This window comes from Loxodonta africana, chromosome 18, assembly GCF_030014295.1.
Source record: "Loxodonta africana isolate mLoxAfr1 chromosome 18, mLoxAfr1.hap2, whole genome shotgun sequence".
NCBI lineage: Eukaryota > Metazoa > Chordata > Mammalia > Proboscidea > Elephantidae > Loxodonta > Loxodonta africana.
The window spans coordinates 50918967-50937095 of record NC_087359.1 but is presented as its reverse complement, the minus strand read 5'-3'; the positions used below and the strand labels follow the sequence as shown (position 1 = coordinate 50937095).

At 41.0% G+C, this 18129-nt stretch overlaps 1 protein-coding gene across 8 annotated transcripts in view; it reads right to left on the bottom strand.

Moving 5' to 3' along the window:
• Nucleotides 1-3885: 3885 nt before the first annotated feature.
• The window catches only part of USP32 (ubiquitin specific peptidase 32), a 205463-nt gene continuing 191219 nt past the window's right edge, over nucleotides 3886-18129 (bottom strand). For 7 of the 8 annotated variants that reach the window (XM_064271351.1, XM_023553508.2, XM_023553509.2 and 4 more), the window contains 5 exons: nucleotides 13183-13374; nucleotides 9251-9539; nucleotides 7651-8075; nucleotides 6600-6692; nucleotides 3886-6122 (listed from right to left, as the gene is read on the bottom strand). In XM_064271351.1, coding sequence (XP_064127421.1) covers nucleotides 5949-6122; nucleotides 6600-6692; nucleotides 7651-8075; nucleotides 9251-9539; nucleotides 13183-13374 — 1173 coding nt within the window. In that variant the 3' untranslated portion in view covers nucleotides 3886-5948. The remainder of the gene's footprint in view (nucleotides 6123-6599; nucleotides 6693-7650; nucleotides 8076-9250; nucleotides 9540-13182; nucleotides 13375-18129) is intronic. The other variant, XM_064271349.1, reaches the window with a different exon arrangement.

Genomic DNA, 18129 nt, shown 5'->3' with positions numbered 1-18129 from the left:
GAATCTCCCTGAGGGACTGATTAAAATGTATATTCTTGGATTGCATGGGAAAGGGTGATCCCATAAATTTGGGTGATAATAGGCACTGAACCTGGAACATAATAGGTGTTCAAATAATAGCTTTTATCCCCTACTTAGGCAAAGAGAACACTGGTATAACGTGGCAATGATGGGTGAAGTTCTAGAATCAGCATTTTTCAGAAGCTCCTCATTGATTTTGATGATGCTGATGGATTGCCAGGTTGGGAATCACTGCCCCCAAAGAACCTAACCCAGAGCTCTGTCCATAGTAACCCACTGCTGTCGAGTCAATTCCAACTCATAACAACCCTATAGGACAGAGTAGAACTGCCCCGTAGGGTTTTCAAATCTGTAAATCTTTACTGATGCAGACTGCCACATCTTTCTCCCAGGGAGCAGCCGGTAGGTTTGAACCAGTACCTTTTAGTTAGCAGCCGAGCACTTAAGCACTGCACCACCAAGGCTCCTTTCTGTACACAGTAGGTGCTCACATGTTGTTAGCTGTATAGCTCTGGATTGGTAATGAACTTGATCATAACTGATTGTCATACCTGTTTTCTGTTTTATACTACTATCTAATAGGTGCCAAGCTCTGTTTAAATGGATTATCTATTCCTTACAATCACCTTTTGAAGTAATTGGTATTCTCACTGGTCATGAGAAATCTGAGGATCTAAGGAACTTACTTTAGTTCCCAGCTGTCATAACAACAGCACTAGAATCTAACCTCCGGCTTAATGGGCTCAAAGTCCACAACCTTTCTAATTAGCAGAGGGCATGAACTGGTGACTTATTCGCAATATCCAGCTTGGCCAGTGCAATGTTTAAAAAAATTGCCCACATTTCAAAATTGGATATTTTGCATTAACATCTGGATTTCTGGCTTCTCTTGAGGTAAAAAAAAAAATCATTTAACACCAGGGCACAGACTTTTGTATGGCAGTGGTCAGATGGAGCTTTTATGCGGTGCCCTAGAGTTCACTGTAGTCCCCGCCACGCCCCATTCATACCCAGGCTGGACTTGCTCCTCTGACTTTGGTTTCTAACCTAGTCCCTTAGGCCCCTGAGTTTCTGATTCCTGCACCCTTATCTACTGTCTCGCTTCCCATTGCTCAGGAAGTTTGGCAAACCTAAAGATGGCCTCTTTTTGTTGCTCTGTCCTGTATGTTGCTCTGATCATAGAGGTGTGTGCGTTTCTGACTCTAATTTCATTAGTAAGGACCCTGCTGTACATCACTAAGAAAAACTGGGATCCCTACTTCCCAAGCTATACCCTTTGCCATCGATTTGATTCCGACTCATAGTGACCCTATAGGACAGAGTATAACTGCCCCATAGAGTTTGCAAGGCTGTAAATCTTTACTGAAGCTGACTGCTACATCTTTCTCCAGGTGGAGAAGCCCGGCTGGACGGTTCAAACTGCTGACCTTTTGGCTAGAAGCTGAGTGTTTAATCACTGCACCACCAAGGCTATACAATTCTAGTAATGTGCTATATTCAACTTCCACAAAAGCTGTAAAAAATGTGGCAAATGATCTACTTGCTCCATTTCTATGGTGTTGTCTCCAAGTAAAAAAAGAAACCATAGTGAACAACGCCACCAAGTGGTAAACCAGAGAGGCTAGAATGCTGAAGGGGCCTCTCTCAACTTACAGGCAGGGACATTTGGAAACTATAAACAAAATGCTTGCTCTTCTCTATAAGCTGGTTCTCTTCAAGGGTCTTTAAAAAAAAAGCTTTATTTTTGATGACTTTTTGGATGCTTTTTCTGTTTGTTCCTTTCCTTAAACAAGCTGCCACTGCTGCTGATTTAACACATTTCATTTTATCCACTATTCCTTATTTCTGGAAAACGTTACGTATGCCCCGAACCAAAATCGAAACCCATTGACATCGAGTCGATTCCAACTCAAAGCGATCCTACAGGACAGGGTAGAACTGCCCCATAGGTCTCCAAGGCTATAAATCTTTACAAAAGCAGACTGCCACATCTTCCTCCCTCGGAGAAGCTAGTGGGTACAAACCGCTGACCTTTTGGTTAGCAGCCAAATGTTTTAACCACTTCATCACCAGGGCCCCCTAAATATAAGTATTAAAAAACCCACTGCCATCGAGTCAATTCCGATTCATAGCAACCCTATAGGACAGAGCAGAACTGCCCTGTAGAGTTTCCAAGGAGTGCCTGGCGGATTTGAACTGCCAACCCTTTGGTTAGCAGCCATAACACTTAACCACTACACCACCAGAGTTTCCAAATATAAGTACAGAGCTATTAAATTATTGTAATGCCAGTGCCGCAAAGGGGTTAAAAAAAAAAAAAAAAAAATAAAAACTCTCTCCACAACAAGATTGAATCTCACGGAGTAAGATTTCACACTCACTGAGTACTTACCAGGACCTGTGCCAGGCATTTATATACTCCATTTACTTCTGGGTTTGAACCACAGACCTTTTGGTTAGCAGCCGCGTGCTTAACCACCAGGGCTCCTCTTTAAAAGCCTAAGACGTAGGTATTCTGATTGTATAGGTAAACCAACAGGGACTGAAGGTGAAGGACCCACAGCTCTAAATCTTGGTCTCTTCCCAACACACCAGCTGCCTCTTTAGAGACCTCCTGGAAAGATAACTAGGGACATCTTGGTTTCTCAGCACCCCCCTAGAAGCCCAGGGTCATTTCAAGGCATTATACAAATGAAAGCTTCTTCTTTATCTTACCTCCTAATTTGTATAAAAACGATTGTAGGGCCAATAGATGTATTTACAACAACACAAGAGAGTAGCTGCTGAGACTGCTTATGTACATCCAAACACCTCATGGTATCTTCCTTGGTTTGGAGGTTTATGGCCTTGGTTTCATGGAACATCTCAGTTAACTGACCTAATAAGGTGTTTAGTGCTTCTGCTCTACCTCCTAGTTCCTTGTATAGTGCCTGGGGTCTTAAAAGCTTGCAAGGGACCATCCAAGGTACAACAATTAGTCTCTATTCACCTGGAACAACAGAGGAAAAATGAGAGACAGGAATAGGAGGAAAAATTGGAATGTGTAGCTAATTGCTTCCATGAACAACTTCTTCCTTTGCCAGGAGACCAGGAGAGCTGGATGGTGCCCAGCTACCATTACTGAACATTTTGATGAGAGATTATATAGAAGAATCCTGATCAAAAGGGAAAAAACAAAGAACAGAATTTCAAATTCTCATGGCATCCAGACTTTCTGGAGCCATGGAGGCTAAATGAACCCCTGAAACTATTGTCCTGAGATAATCTTTAAACCTTAAACCAAAAATATCCCCTGAAGTCTTCTTAAAACCAAACAATAGTTTAGCTTAACTAGTAAACAATGCCTACTCTGAACATCCTGCTCTTTTAAGTGCTATTTATATGGAATCAAATGACAACAGCAACTGGAAAGATTTGGTAGGAACTTTAGAGGGCAGTGAGCTTATGTTAATGGCGGAGGAACAACCCAGAAAAAGAAGGTGAGAATGGTTGCATAACTCGAAGAATGTAATCAATGTCCCTGAGTTGTACATGTAGAAACTTCTGAATTGTTGTGTTTTTGCTATGTATATTCTCAACAACAACAAAATAAATTAAAAAAACAAAACTATTGTAGAACCTCTTCTGCCAATTCTTACTTTACCACCTGCTCTCCACCCTTCTCCCCACTTCAATGTCGCCTTCCAAATAATTTCCTAACAGGGGTGTCAGCTGGGTTTAAATCAAATCACCTGGTCATTCCGGGTATCTTCTTCTACCTTTAAAACATTATCCAGCCCCTCGGAGATGGAGTATTGACTCTGCAGGTCAGACAGGCATTATTCAAGGAGGAGGATCAGACCAGGATCACACAGACAAGGACAGAAGAATCTGACATTTTGTGTTTACTTGAGCAGAGAGAAAACAGAGCACATGGGTGCATCCACAGTATTTAATTTGTTTGGATAATAGTTACAGATAAACGGTACACTCCATATACAATTACCAATACTTTTTTATACAGTTCATATTTCCGTACACCAACACTATTTTATTTACACTCTATTTATGTACATTAACGTCTTTCTAAAGTCAGTGCATTGTCAACAAGTTTTATACAGTAATTTACAAGGCGAATGTAGTTAATAGTTAAGTTAATAAAATTTCTGCTAATTCATGAATTAAAAAAAAATTAATTACAACCAATATAACAAACACAGATGAAACAACATTAGTAGATTGTGCTACCTGCTTAAATAAAACATATGTAAGGAAATTATTTAAAATCTTCCACTTTTTCATGGGACTTGTCTCGGTAGGAATGGACAGATTTTGTACACTAAAAATCCTGAAATGGTAAAGTCTGCATTTCCTCTGACTTCATCACATTATACCATTTAGGCCACTCCTTCCTACTTGCAATAATAGTCTTCCTCTGAAAAGGGTTTCAACTTAGGTAGCCATTTAAGACAACCTTTCCCAACGCTCTGAGAAGAACTGGATAGTAACCGACCTCAGATATCAAAACACAAATGCTTAAATACATTGGTACCTACTACCTACGAAGAAGGAAGGCTAATGGAATCTAGCAATTAAGAAGAATCAACTTCCAGGGTCCAACTGAATAAAAAAAGACCAAAAAACAAAACTATTTACTTCAAACATAAGTTTAAAAAAAAAATCAGGAAAATTAAAAAGAAAAAAGCCTGAAATAAATAACGTTTATATCTTTGTTCCAGTCTTGAATAATCAAAGGAAAATATGAAGTAAGCAAAGAAACAAATTTTGATGCCCACTGCTGTGAAATTAACAAAAAAGGACATGTAAACAAAACGAAACTTTATTTCCTGAAACCACCAATTTCACTAAAAATCCATAGGAACTATCAATGTTTGGGGTGTGTTTTGTTTTTGAATTTAGTATGATGGGAAATACCTCAATTAAGTTAATTTATAGCCCTTACAGCCATCAAAGAAGAACAAGTTTTTAAAAGCTCATTTGCATGTATTCTCTTCTTTTTTAAAGTGCAAAACAAAAAACCACTAATAGTGAAACACCATCTAGCTCTGACGCAGCTTTTCTGCCCAGAAGCTCTTTGTGCAACACGTGCGTGGGAACATGTAACAAACACTGCCACACTTGACAGCTGGGGTTACATTTGAGTACACTTTAAGTGTCCTAAAAGTAAGATTTCTCTACTTGAAAGGATCTCCCAGGAGACTTTTCCTTTCTACAGGGTCTCTCTGCCAAGGCCCCAAGTAGCGAGCACACAGCTCTTAAAGAGATTCCTCCCGTTCACACTGACCACTGTGTGCCTCTGCCACCAATGACTTGGCTGTGTCTCAAACACAACAACAAAAACAAAAAGCAAGACAGACATAGAAACAGCGGGAAAATGGTCTGAAAAATAAGCCTAAAAATCTGTGTCCACGTCCTAAGAATCATTTGCACATCTTCATGATCTTGCTTTCCTTGTCTTGTCAATAAAGTGGAATAAAACTTCAGGAAGAAGGAGGTAGCATATCATGTCGTCCCCAGACAACACTACAATGGTTTGTTTTTTACTTTGACTCCAAGGAAATCCTTAGTATTCTGTTATGATTATTGGTAAACTCTATACTCACTACATGTTTGTTTGTATCTGGACAAGCACAATTTAGCTCTTATTTGGTCCCAGGTGGCTGGTGCCAAACCTTTTTGTTTACAGGCTAATGGTGGGCTCTGCCTGAAAGTTCTCTACCAGACAGCTTGTGTGAGACACTTCAAAACAAAGTTACTATTATTGTTATGTTAACTGCTATTTTAACTAGGATTTTTATTTTGTGCTTCAGGGTCACAGGATAAAATAATTACCTTTAGCTTGCCTTTCAGTGACGCTTTTGCCAAATGTCAGCTACAGGGAGTCATCTCCCTCACCACCAGCCTGTCTAGCAGCCAGAGTGGTAGCTTTACTGCAACACACAGTACTTTTTGTAATCGGACTCGAAGTCTTCGTCCATGCTGCTCGTGTCTGCCATCTTTTTGCCATCAATCTTTGGAAGAAATTGTGCATAGTCTATCCTCTGCTGCTCATAGAAAAGAATGTAGGCAGAGTCGGTGTCAATTTCATCGGGGTGAAGTTCCTGAAGGGGCGAGAAAAGCCTTCAACAAAAAATTTATCACCACTTGGGCTCTTAATCCTTCCTGGGGTGGCAGGAGACCAATCCTCTCTAGATACTAAACCTGGCTGCTTCCAATCAGCTTAATATTTTAGTCTTTAATATCTGCCCCGAAAGTAAGCCTACTTATTCTCAATGTTCATTTTGGGGGGAAAATATTCTAACAGACAAGTCAAAAGAATGAAAAAACAAAACAAAAAACCCCATCAAATTTCAAAAGCTCAAAAGACAGCAACTTTTTCTCATTAATTCCTTTTATTCACAACTCAATATTTTCATTCCCTACTCTGCATATTGTTGTTGTTTCTTTAAAGGCATCTATATATTGATAGTAACAGAAACACCTATTTCCTATTTAGGAAAAAGTCCATCATTCCAACAAATGCCCCCCAGGTCTGCTGATATCACCATTTCTAACTTTCAAAGATTGAGGATATTTACCTTACAGCTGCTGTCATTGTAACAGTACCACTTGCTATTTGGGTTTTTGGCATAAGTGACATAATGGCCCCCACCCAGAATTCCTGAATGGCACTGCAAGAGAGAAGAAAGTGGACGTGTGTTAGCAGTTAACATTACCACGGCTGTGGCACAGCCCTGCGATCTTAGCGGGAGAATAATGATCATTTAGGTGGTTAAGAAAAAACGCTTTGGAACCATCTATAAACAAACAAACAAAAGTAGAATTCAAAAAGGCAGAAACTCCAAGTCTTGTGTGAATGAACCACTATTTTAAAGTAGTAAATTATTTTTAGAAATAAAAAATCCGTTCAAAAAGAAAGTTGCTGTTGATTCCAACTCATGGTGACCCCATGTGTGTCAGAGTGGAACTGTGCTCCACGGAATTTTTTTAATGTCGGATTTTCCGGAAGTAGATGGCCAGGCCTTTCTTCCTAGGCACCTCTGGGTAGACTCAAACCTCCAACATTTTGTTTAGCAGCGGAGTGTGTTAACCGTTTTCACTACACAGGCACCCTCAAAAGTTCTTTAGGAGCACACAATTATGAATGACTTGAACCTGTGACTCTAGTTATAATAAACATCTGGTCTTTGCTTCGAATAGTTACGTTCTCTTGTGTTTCCTTAGCTTTTCTCATGCTGTTGCCTCTGTCTGGGCCCGTCGTCCTTCCCCCATCCCTTCTCCGACTGGTTAATTCTTACTTATCCTTCAGAACTAAGCTCTAATGTCCATTCCTCTTGGGTTCCTAGACTAGGTTAATGTCTTCCTGTGACCCCACACAGGCGTTGTGCTTTCTTCTATCATGGTTCTAATTCTGATGAACTCTGACTGATTACATGGCCATCCCCTCACCACACTCTTTGGATTCTATCCAGAAGGCCAAGATATCTACTGTTAACTTTGTCTATCACCAAGCTCAACGACTAGAAATTAAGCATGCCCTGAATAAATAAATGCTTGTTGAATAAATGAAGACAAATGAATAAACCACTGAAAAGTACCACTCTGAAAACCAAACAACAAACTACTTACCGAAATTGCATATAGATTATAAATAGGCTTAACACGAATATCTTCTCTTTGGTCATCGGTGCTGTCTTCCTCACTGTGGTTTTCAGGCTGACCATTGCTGTAGCCGTTGCCACATGCCTCATGCTCATAAAGGAATCCATTGGCCAATGTTACCTCATGGTCCTGAGGGGTGACCAGCTCGGGCTGACTGCCCCCCAGCATGTGCCCTCGGCTCAAGGCATCAGTCAGCTCACAAACTTGTCCAGCCCCATTTTCTTTGCTGGCATCCAAGTTCTCCTTACTACTTGATAGTTTGTTTTTGCTGCCAATCTGGGGCAGCCGGAGCCTCCCTTTGCTCCTCCCCAAAGTCCGTGGGCTGCTGTTAGGGCTGCTGTTTTTGCTGGAGGGGCAGCTGGTTCCACTTTTTCTTGATGAAGAAGGTGAACCTGTGGAAAGGAAGAGAAGATTCATAAATCCAAACGTCACAAGTTAAACCCGTCACCAAATGCTAATTTTGGATCCAATTTCCTAAGTGTACACATAAAGATAAAGATAGGGGAATAGAGATTGGCTATTCTTTAGTTCCTACTATGTTAGCCTGTAAGTTACATTACTGTCTTCCTCAATGCCAAGTCCCTACAGGCAGCAGTGTCCTGAAAATATAAAGTACCACAGACGTAGAAAATAACAAAGGTGATTTATGTCAGGTTCAGTTAAAAAAATTATTATTAGGCTAAGGATTTTTATAAACATATATTCCTCTTCTTTGTGAAATATTAGACAAAAAATATGACCACCATTTATTAAGCATGTAATACTGTTAGGCACAGCACCTGGACCTCTTATGTGTTACTTTGACCTCTCATAACAATCCTGCAAGGTAGTGGTTCTTAAACTTATTGGTCATAGTTCCCTACCCACTTTTATATCCTTAAAAATTGTTGAGGACCCCTAGAACTTTTGTCTATGTGGGTTATATCTACCAATATTTACCATATTAGAAATCAAAACTAAGGAATTTTCGACACGTAAGAATCCACAAGCACGTATTTCATTGTCAAAGCGATAGCAGTATCATGTCGTCTCTGCCTCCACAGTACCCTTGTCAAAGAATGATAGTGAAAAAGTCAAATAATTTCTTAGTATTTCTATGAAAACACTTGTCAAAGAATGATAATGAAAAAGTCAAATAGTTTCTTAGTATTTCTGTGAAAACATTCTTGACCCTCCAGACATCCTACATAATTTCTTATGGTAAATAATGATAGATGGAACCCACATCAACAAAATGGTCTCTGCTGTAAGGGAACAAGAATGACAACTACCACTGATGCTTACTATGTGCCAGTGTTTCACCCATGATGCATCAAATCCTCACACTCTGTAAACCTGGTATTATCTCCCATTTCCAGATGAGAAAGCTGATTTAGGATGGCTGCATCTCTTGCTAAAAGTCACGCAGCACAAATCCAGATAGGCTGAGTTCCAGATAGGTCCCTTCCATTTCATTAAGCTGTTGCTCCAGGACGGAGGACAGAGGGAAATATGTGGGCTACGGGGGCCCCAGGAAAGCCCCCGCTCAGGGTGCTGGCTTGACCCTTTAGGCCCGCAGCCTCCTCACCTTTCGGGCTACTGATGATGTTTGCGCTGAGCGAAGACGGGCTCTTGGTCAGGAGCACATCCTCTTCCCCAGCCGAGTTCTGGGCATCGGCTTTCTTCACTTCTTCTGTTGGAAGCCGTGGCTCACAGAGGTTGTCCCCCTGGGGTGTGAGTGCTTTCCGGTGGCAGAGAGCTGGGTCCCTCGGTACCAAAAAAGCACTAGGGTCAAAACTTTCACGAGGAAATTTAACAATTTTCTGGGACTTTATCCACCGGCCATTCACAAACTGAAATCGTTTAAGGTGAATAATCTGGAGAAGGTAGAAAACACCTGCGTTAAAGGGTTGCAAAGACACAATATTTATATTTTAAAAAACTGGTTTAATACATATGAATGTTCAAGATTATGTAACACTGACTCTTCATTATTCTTTTAAGATCTCAAAAATGTGATTTTTATAAATATCTTTATTTTATGCTTTGGGTGCTGGTTGCAAGTATATAATTGTCAAAGCTCCTCAAACTGAATATTTAAAATCCATGCATTTAATTGTATATTAATTATACTTCAATTAAAAAAAAAAAGTTTTCCCCCTCCCCACCTGCCTTGCCCCCAGTCTGCCCCTGCCCTCTTTTTCCCTCCCCTGCCAGTTTCCATTTTTGGGAGCTAGCTAATCAATGTTATTAATTTCTTGTGCATCCTTTCTTGGGAAGTTGTTCTGGCCTAAGGAAGAAAAACCTAAATTCACAGTCTCAAAGAGTGGTAGTAAGAAAGCATGAATAAGAAAATACATACAAGCTCTGGTTACCAGTACTTTATAGTTGCACCTGATATAATACAGCCACCCTTAAGGAGAAAGCTTTCTCAAATATCTCCTAACTGAATGAAGCTACAAGATTTTCTATCTCAGGTATGCTATACCCAGATTGTAGACGAGTGGTCTTAAGGCAGAATTCATATATGAGTTTCACAGAATTCTCTGGAAGCTGCATGAAGAAGGAAAAACCTACATTCACAGTTTTTCTCACAGGATAGTGGAATGAAGACATGAATGAATGCTTTGTGCTGGGTCATGAATCTAGCCAATATCTAGCGAGGATGCAAGTTGTTCTTAGGTGCCATTGAGTTGGTTCTGACTCACAGCGACCTTATGTACAAAGGAAGGAAACCCTGCCCAGTCCTCCACCATCCTCACAATCATTGCTATGTTTCAGTCCCACTGTGTCAATCTATCTGGTCGAGGGTCTTCCTCTTTTTTCGCTGACCCTCTACTTCACCAGGGACTGGTCTCTCTTGGTAACATGTCAAAGTATGTGAGACGAAGTCTCGCCATTCTCACTTCTAAGGAGCATTCTGGCTGTACATCTTCCAAAATATGTTCGTTTTTCTTTGCCAACACTAAAATTCAAAGGCATTCAATTCTTCTTTGGTGTTCCTTATTCATTGTCCAGCTTTCATACGTATATGAGGCAACTGAAAATACCATGGCTTGGGTCAGGTGCACATTAGTCCTCAAAGTGACATCTTTGCTTTTTAACACTTTAAAGAGGTCTTTTGCAGGAGATTTGCCCAATGCAATATGTTGTTTGATTTCTTGACTGCTGCTTCCATGGGTGCTGATTGTGGATCCAAGTAAAATGAAATCCTTGACAACATCAATCTCTTCTCTGTTTATCATGATGTTGCTTATTGGCCCTGTTGTGAGGATTTCTTTTTTCTTTATGTTGAGGTGTAATCCACACTGAAGGCTGTAGTCTTTGATCTTCATCAATAAGTGCTTCAAGTCCTCCTCACTTTCAGCAAGCAAGGTTGTGTCATCTACATATCACAGGCTGCTAATGAGTCTTCCTCCAATCCTGATGCCGCATTCTTCTTTGTATAGTCCAGCTTCTTGGATTATTTGCTCAGCATACAGACTGAATAAGAATGGTAAAAGAATACAACCCTGATGCACACCTTTTCTGATTTTAAGCCATATGCCATCTCCTTGCTCTGTTTGAACGATTGTTTCTTGGTCTGTGTACAGGTTCTACATGAGCACAATTAAGTGTTCTGGAATTCCCATTCTCAGAAATATTATCCAGAATTTGTTATGATCCACACAATAGATTGCCTGGTATTCTCTGCTTTCAGCCAAGATCCACCTGACATCAGCAATGACATCCCTCACTCTATGTCTTCTTCTGAATTTGGTTTCAATTTTTGGCAGTTCCCTGTCAATGTACTGCCACAATTGTTTTTGAATTAACTTTAGCAAAATTTTACTTGTGTGTGGTATTAATGATATTGTTTGATAATATCCACATTCTGCTGGATCACCTTTCTTTGGAATGAGTGCAAGTATGGATCTCTTCAGTTCATTTCCAAATTTCTTGGCATAGATGAGTGAGGGCTTCCACCATTGCATCCATCTGTTGAAACATTTTCAATTGGTATTCCAGCAACTCCTGGAGCCATGCTTTTCACCAATGCCTTCAGTGCAGCTTGGATGTCTTCCTTCAGTAGCATCAGTTCTTAATCTTAATCTTAACCTCCTGAAATGGTTGAACATTGATCAATTTTTTTAGTACAGTGACTCTGTGTGTTCCTTCCAGGTGAAGATGCCCAGGGTAGGGGTGGGGGGTGGGGGGCCGGGGAATAGGAGAGCTAATTGGCAGAAGTGAAATGAAGTGACAGGGCAGAATAACCCAAGAGCAGGTCCAAATTTAACATCTAGGCCTCTAAGAATAGGAAGACTTGGTAATACAAGCCAACAGGAGAGTCTCCTAATCCATGAAGGAGCAGGCAGAAGTAAATCAAATCCACAAGCACACATAAGGCCCAGCACACTTGTGTGCATGTACACACAACATTACACTCGGTAGTGTACGAGTGACCATGTGACCAAGAGTGGTAGGTGTTGGGGGTCTAGCCTCAACTATCCTTTTACTGCCTCCTGGCATGGATTGAATTATGTTCCCCCTCAAAAGTGTGTATCAGTTTGGCTGGGTCATGATTCTCTGTATTGTCTGATTTTCCTGTATGTTGTAAATCCTGCCTCTATGATGTCAATGAGCGAGGATGAGTGGCAGTTGTCTCAGTGAGGCAGGACTCCATCAACAAGATTGGATTGTGTTTTGAGGCAATCTCTTGAGATATAGAATAAAGAAGCGAGCAGAGACAGGGGGACCTCATACACCAAGCAAGCAGTGCCGGGAGCAGAACACGTCCTTTGGACCTGGGGTCCCTATGCAAGGAAGCTCATAGTCTGGGGGAAGATTGATGAGACGGCAATCAGAGAGAGAAAGCCTTCCCCTGGAGCTGACACCCTGAATTTGGACTTTTAGCCTACTTCACTGTAAGAAAATAAACTTCTCTTTGTTAAAGCCATCCACTTGTGGTATTTCTATTACAGCAGCACTAGATAACTAAGAAACTCCCTAAGGCCCTGGAGCCCTGGTGGTGCAGTGGTTTAAAGCTTGCCTGCTAACCAAGATGTTGGCAGTTCAAATCCACCAGTCACTCCTTGGAAACCTTATGGAATAGTTCTACAATGTCCCATAGGGTCACTACGAGTTGGAATCGACTTGATGGCAACAGTTTTTTTTGGATTTGAAGCTCCGCCTAAAGCTTCCTCTATCCATACAGCCAGGGGAGCTTTCAATCTCTCCTGAAATTCAAATTCACCAGATTGTACCACTTGTGGTACTTCTCACATATTGTGCTGAATTAGTTACTGGTCTATATGACTTTTCTCTTCTTCTGGGCTATAAGCAGTTTAGAAACAGGAACTACCAAATATTTGTAGAACAATTCACCTCTGTGCCCACTATAAAATCTTTGTATGGAAAAAATGTTTTAAACATTGCAGCAGGGAGGGTCTTATACTCAAAAATAACAAAAGTTTCTATTAGTTCAAGGCTTCATTCCTTTATGCCAGACTCCTGCTCTCTCAGAGGTGGGCTGTCACATACCAGGATAGGGGGAAGCCTCCAGAGATCCAGTTTCTTGGTTGCCAAGCAGTGGGTTTTACACTTCGAGCAGTAGTACATCTCGTTTTCCCCCAGCTCCTCCTCGCTGGTGAAAGCACGGAGACAGCTGTCCAGGTTGATGGGCTCGGCTTGCGCTCGCCGACTCTGCTCCACACTCTCATGCTCATCCAGGACCTGCAGGCAGGGGACAGGAGGAATAGGGCGGGGGGCGGGCGGGGAGACTTTTAAAACGGGTACCTGGCTGTGTCTCGACCTCTTACCTTTATCTTACTCTACATGAGGGGAGGAAAAAAATATATATATAAAACCCAAAATGGAGTCTCTGAGTATATATAGCATCTGCACATTTATTCATAAATATCACATCAATAACATAATGGAAAAAATTTCTGAATGTGTCAAAATGACACAAAAACAAATAAGGAACTGCTTGTTTATTTCACAATTTTGAAATCCTAAAATAGAAACCAGAAAGACAGAGTATTGTTAGTATGCTGCAGACTCTACAGAGGCCAGGAGAAATACGCTGAAACACAGATGCCAGGTCTGGATTAAATAAGGAAGGTGTAGAGACAAGCTCGTCATGAGAAGACAACACACCAGAGCATTAAGTCCCACAGGATACAACTCATTTGTACAGTGAGATCATGTAGCACAGTTATCAGAACATCACTGTCTGCCTCCTGCCTCATGGGGCCTTTTGGTGATCCGAGATGACAAAAAAGGAAGCAAGTTCACAGAGGGCATGCTGCTTTTGTTAAGTCTCCTAATACCAGCACAAAATTTTGGGGGTCCTGTTAACCAGCATGCTAGGCTCTGGAGCAAAGAGAGGTAAGCATAAAAAGGAGGGACAGCAGGAGGGGTCAGGAGTGTAGGGATGTGTGTTGTGGGTGCTGGAGGTGGGGAGAGGGAGAGAATGAGGGACCCAGAATACAATAGAGAAGGAAAAAATTTTCCCTCCCCCATTCCTGGCTGCTACATAACAAGCAAGCAGGAACGAGGAAGTTGGAACTCTTCTGTCTCTATAATGTATGGGAAGGTGGGGGAGTTGGTCTACAAGCCCAACAATGACTACCTCTCTCTTTCTGGCAAAGGTCACATGCCATCCATCATCCCACTGTCCTAGTTACTCCTCCCTTCCACAGGCAATTTCACCCTTGTTTCCCTTCCTGGAACACAGGATGGGAACATTGGGCTGCCTAGATCACACAGGCATAAACCCAGTACCCAGTGCCGTCACACAGGCATAGTTCCCAAAGTTCAGACTGGAAGAGGCACGTGAGGTGAGACTTTTCCCTAGAGATGATGGCTGAGTCACAGGCTGTCACATGACTCTATAAACTATCACGGTTGGGGTTGATCATGCAATTAAAGTTTTAGCATTGCATCATCATCCATTTTAAAGAATGTTTTTAAAAAGTAGAACTTAGAGGAAATTTTCTTTTTTTTTTTTTAAAGAAAATGACCCGGACTTGACCTTAGGTCACTTCTTCTCTGAACATAAATTCTTTAATAACAAGATACTAACTTTCATCACCTTTTTTGAGCTGGTCACCCAAGGGAAAACCTAACATGCTTCCAAAGAAAACATGCTGTATCACAGTAGCTGGAATGAGTAACTACTTGTTAAAAAAAGGTGTATCAGATAATGCAGTGTCTCTTTTCTCACAGCCAGTTAAACATTCTATTATCTTTACCAGGAAGGATTTATGGCCAACCAAAAATTACAGTAAGCTCGTGAAGAATGCTTATTTTATTGACTATATTTTCTGTGGACACAGGCTATAGAGCTAGATGGAGAGAGGGAGGAAGGACGACTGATACTAGTCCATATTTGTGAACTAACAGTAATTTTTACTTATTGATAAAATTTCCCTAAATGATAAAGACTCCTTTTACCTGTTGGGATTCATCTCAGATCCTCTACTATTGTTCAAATAGTCTAAATTACTTATAGGTGCTCTCTTCCTTCCCCCCACGAAAGATGTTTACCTGTGTTTGATTGACTATGCAAAGGCATTCGACTGTGTGGATCATAATTATGGATAACATTACAAAGAATGGGAATTCCAGAACACTTAATTGTGCTCATGCAGAACATGTACACAGATCAAGAGGCAGTCGCTCAAACAGAACAAGGGGATACTGAGCGGTTTAAAGTCAGGAAAGGTGTGTGTCAGGGTTGTATCCTTTCACCGTACTTATTCAATCTGTACGCTGAGCAAATAATCCCAGAAGCCAGACTATATGAGGAATGAGGCATCAGGATTGGAGGAAGACTCATTAACAATCTGTGTTATGCAGATGACACAACCTTGCTTGCTGAAAGTGAAGAGGACTTGAAACACGTACTGATGAAAATCAAAGACTACAGCCTTCAATGTGGATTACACCTCAACATAAAGAAAAAAGAAATCCTCACAACTGGACCAATGAGCAACATCATGATAAACTGAGAAAAGACTGACGTTGTCAAGGAGTTCATTTTACTTGGACCCACAATCAACAGCCATGGAAGCAGCAGTCAAGGAATCAAACGATGCATTGCATTGGGCAAATCTGCTGCAAAGGACCTCTTCAAAGTGTTGAAAGGCCAAGGTGTCATCTTGAAGACTAAGGTGCTCCTGACCCAAGCCATGGTGTTTTTAATTGCCTCACATGCACGAGAAGGCTGGACAATGAACTAGACCAAAGTTGAATTGATGCCTTTGAATTACGGTGCTGGTGGAGAATACTGAATATTGAATGTTCCATGGCCAACCACAAATTACAGTAAGAACGAACAAATCTGTCTGGGAAGAAATACAGCCAGATGCTCCTTAGAAGTAAGGATGGCGAAACTATGTCTCACATACTTTGGACATGTTATCAGGAGGTATCAGTCCCTGGAGACGGACATCATGCTTGGCAAACTAGAGGGAAAGCCCTCAAAGAGATGGATTGACACAGTCGCTGCAACAGTAGGCTCAGACATAACAAGGGTTGTGAGGATGGCCCAGGACTGGGCAGTGTTTCGTTCTGTTGTACATGGGGTCGCTATCAGTCGGAACCGACTCCACAGCACGTAACGACAACTTGTTTGCTTTTCCTCCATGCTGCTTTAACAGCTCACCCTTAACACAAAACATATGGAATAAAGGAGTAGCTTTTACATATTATAAGCCTATTAAAAAAAAGAAGGAGCTGTAAGAAGTCATCTAGGTCAATTTTCTGTTGAGGAATGTGAGGTCCAGACAAAGAGTAATTGCTGACTAGTTTTTTTTTTTTTCCTCCCATTTACCAAATGAAGTGTTCAGGTAGAAATTTTGGAAAGCAGAGAAAAATGTAAAAAAGCAGGGAAATCCTTTATATTCTTAGAGGCAACTACTGTCAAAATATTGGCAGGTTTTCTCCTGTCCTATTCCTAAATAGTATTTTTTTTCTTTTTAATTTGAAGAGATGCTTTCAGTATATGCAATTTTGTATCTTGCTTTTTCAAAAATGTCACATATCATAATTATCTTCCCATGTATGTCTGTAAAAACGCCGTCATTCTCAATGACTATAATGTTTTATCCAATGACTATACCATGCTTTATTTAACCATTTCTCTAATAGGGGACAAATATAAATTGATTTTAATTTTTCACTATCCTAAAAAATGTTATGATGAGTATTTCTCTGCATATTACGAAGTATTTTCCTTGGATGAATTTCTACAAGGGAAATCACTGGAATAAAAGATATAAAGTATATGGGCAATAATTTTAATTCTGAATCAGTGTGTTTCCTTTGTCTACGTGACTTGCCAGACACATGCAGAAGCCACATGTAGGACGAGAACAGATGAGTCATGTGGCCCTACTCCCCAGCAAGGCAGGATATCTCAGTGGCACTTGGTTTCCATGGTACCCTAAGTGTATCACTGAAACTGGATGTGGGGCAAGACTTAACTGGTCACGTAACCCCTTCTTCCTATAAGCAGGATGTCCTCCAGAGCATTTCAGACTGCACACAGGGCTTGTTAAAAAGGGAAAGAAACTTCCAGAGATAATTTTTTTGTATCTGACAGGAGTGTCTTGTCAGAATAATGTCCTATCAGATTTTGTGTTTCCAAAGACTTAGGAATTTTTCTATCAGTTGCCAAAATCTCTCCTCATCCCAAAGGATGCGTGGCTAAGGTTACTGAATTACTTTGCTATAATGAGCATGACCTGTGGGGACATCAACTTCTCTTCAGCTTCCTTTAGCTTTTGCCCAATGATCTTTCATTTGGGAACTATCCACAATTATACTTATTGTTGGCTAGTGAGGGCTGCCAGGAAACTCAGGGTGAGTGGGGCATATTTAGGGATCTCAAGGTAGTTCAAGGTCATAGCCCCTGTATTGCTTCTTGTTGGGACAAGGATAAGTTTAAAAAAAAAAAAAAATTAAGTGGGGAAACTGACAAAGCTATCTTGACACAACTGCTGGCAGTTAAAGGAAGTTACACCCAGAATGATGTGCAGCTTATAGCTTTGAGTAGTTAAGACAGGGAAATTGGTAGTTTCCTCACTCCTCAACAGCACAAAAAAGACAGAGAAGTCAATTACCATCACTAACCTGCCTAAAAGGCAGTAACCTAACCTAAAGGGAAAGCTTTAAGAAATAGTGACGGACATGAGACCACGTGGGCAGCTCCTGTCTGGCGGGGAGATGAGAAGACAGAGGGGGACAGGAGCTGGTTGAATGGACATGGGGAACACAGGGTGGAGAGGAGGAGTGTGCTGTCACATTAGGCAGAGAGCAACTAGGGTTACATAGCAAGGTGTGTACAAGTTTTTGTATGAGAGACTGACTTGATTTGTAAACTTCCACTTAAAAAAAAAAAAACAAAACCACTACCGTTGAGAAAAAAAGAAATAGTGATGGCAAGGACATCATGCTTGGCAAAGTACAGGGTCACTGGAA